The sequence below is a fragment of the Phacochoerus africanus genome, chromosome 4 (assembly GCF_016906955.1).
Source record: "Phacochoerus africanus isolate WHEZ1 chromosome 4, ROS_Pafr_v1, whole genome shotgun sequence".
NCBI lineage: Eukaryota > Metazoa > Chordata > Mammalia > Artiodactyla > Suidae > Phacochoerus > Phacochoerus africanus.
In genome coordinates, this window is record NC_062547.1 from 56498990 (window position 1) to 56500949 (window position 1960).

The following is a 1960-nucleotide window of genomic DNA, read 5'->3' on the forward strand; positions in this document are numbered from 1 at the left end:
CGATCTCTGATATGTAGTTTCCCTATATTTAGGAAAGAATAACTTTTATTGGAAATTATAGGAGAACAAGAAGTCTTTTGACACAAATCAATCTAGTCATTTAGAATACATGTTTTAGATATATTGTAAAATAAATGGAAAATAGTAAAACTTGTATGCTTAATAACAACTTCAGTTAGACATTTTCCATTTTTATTATTACTTGACAAAGACTATTTTTCATTAACAATGTATGAGGAAAATTAAAAGCTTTTGTAAACTAATGGGGAAAAAAACACCATGAAGAAAGAAGAATGAGGCTGGAAAACACTATATATATATGTATATGTAAAATCATGTCCAGATATGAGTATTTTTTTCCTATAGGCTAATTTTAGATCTTCTATTTGATGGTAAATACTATTTTAAATTATTGTATACCACTGAATGGATTTACACCAAGTCTGACACTCATGCAAAAACCTTGTCTACATTTTCACAGAGCGGATTTTCTGAATTACTCTTCTCAGAGCCCCCATCACCTCCTGGTTTCTCAGGCTATAGATAATAGGATTGAGCATTGGGGTCAGAATAGTGTAGAACACAGCCAGAGCCTTGTCCTCTGTTGGAGTACGGAGAAATTTTGGGCGTAGATAAGTGTAAGCAAATGGTGCAGAGTAGATAGTTACCACAGTGAGGTGAGCGCTGCAGGTTGAATAGGCCTTCTTCTTCCCTTTTGCTGATTGCATGCGATAGACAGCAAGAAGAACACGACCATAGGAAAATGCAATACAAGTGAAAGGCAACAAAAGGAAGAGAGTGGTGCTCACAAAAACAGTGTATTCGTAGACCCAGGTGTCCATGCAGGCCAGAGTCAACATGGCTGTGACATCACAGAAGAAATGATTGATGGCCCTGGATTGGCAATACGGGACATGGAGAATATATGTGGTGTGGGCACAGGAGTTGACTGAGCCTAGCAACCAAGATCCCATTATCATCAACACACACACTCTTCTGCTGATTCGGATGGAATAGTGAAGAGGAAAGCAAATGGCTATGTAACGATCATAAGCCATTGCAGCTAAAAGCAATCCTTCTGCACCTGCTAGAGTCAAGAAGAAGAAGCTCTGAATCCCACAACCTATGAAGGAGATTGACTTGCTTCCAAACAGAAAATTGCTAGTCATTTTGGGGACAGTGGTGGAGATATAGGTCAGGTCCATAGTAGAGAGCTGACTGAGTAGGAAATACATGGGTGTGTGGAGCTGTATGTCCAGAAGGATGAGAAAGATCATGGAGAGGTTGCCTAATAGAGCCATTAGGAAAATGAGAACAATGAGAATAAAAAGAAAGATGCCAATTCTTGAAGGGGGGAATAATCCCAATAAGATGAAATCAGTTGATGTTTGATTATAATTTTCCATGTGACATTCTTATGATTTTTCCTGAAGGCAAATACATAAGTATTTCAAATTTAAAATAATACACTAACTTCACATTACTATTTCAGGCAGGCTGTGCATTATTTAAAATTTTACAGCTCTTAAATGAAAAACTGAAGTTATTTGTTTTGGAAAGAGAAAACATTTTTTGATCTAAAGATTAAAATTTGAAACTGCAAACAGTTTTAGCCAAAGCATTTTCTAGAAAATCGTTAAAATTATATAATATCTTGACATTTTTAGAAAAAATAGTTAGATACTGCCCTACACAAACTCATATAACATACAAATCATGCGGGGTATTTAAAATATATTAAGTGGAAATCAATGTAAATTCATACATTATAGAATTTTACTTGGAATTAATGCTTATTACTATTAAATAATGATTTCTTTTTCATACTTAAGTCCTAAGTGTTACCTCTAAATCTGCAGACAACTACCACCTCCTATTGAGAAGCCATTTTTCTTTCTTGAGACTTCTTTGCACAGAAATGTCAAATCAGGTAATATTTCCTTGAAGTCAGGTAACATTT

At 35.1% G+C, this 1960-nt stretch overlaps 1 protein-coding gene across 1 annotated transcript; it reads right to left on the reverse strand.

The window, feature by feature from the left end:
• Positions 1-467: 467 nt before the first annotated feature.
• On the reverse strand, positions 468-1406 carry LOC125124194 (olfactory receptor 2L2-like). Its single transcript, XM_047774343.1, has one exon. The coding sequence runs from the start codon at positions 1404-1406 to the stop codon at positions 468-470; it is 939 nt and encodes a 312-aa protein (XP_047630299.1).
• Between the last annotated feature and the right edge of the window lie 554 nt (positions 1407-1960).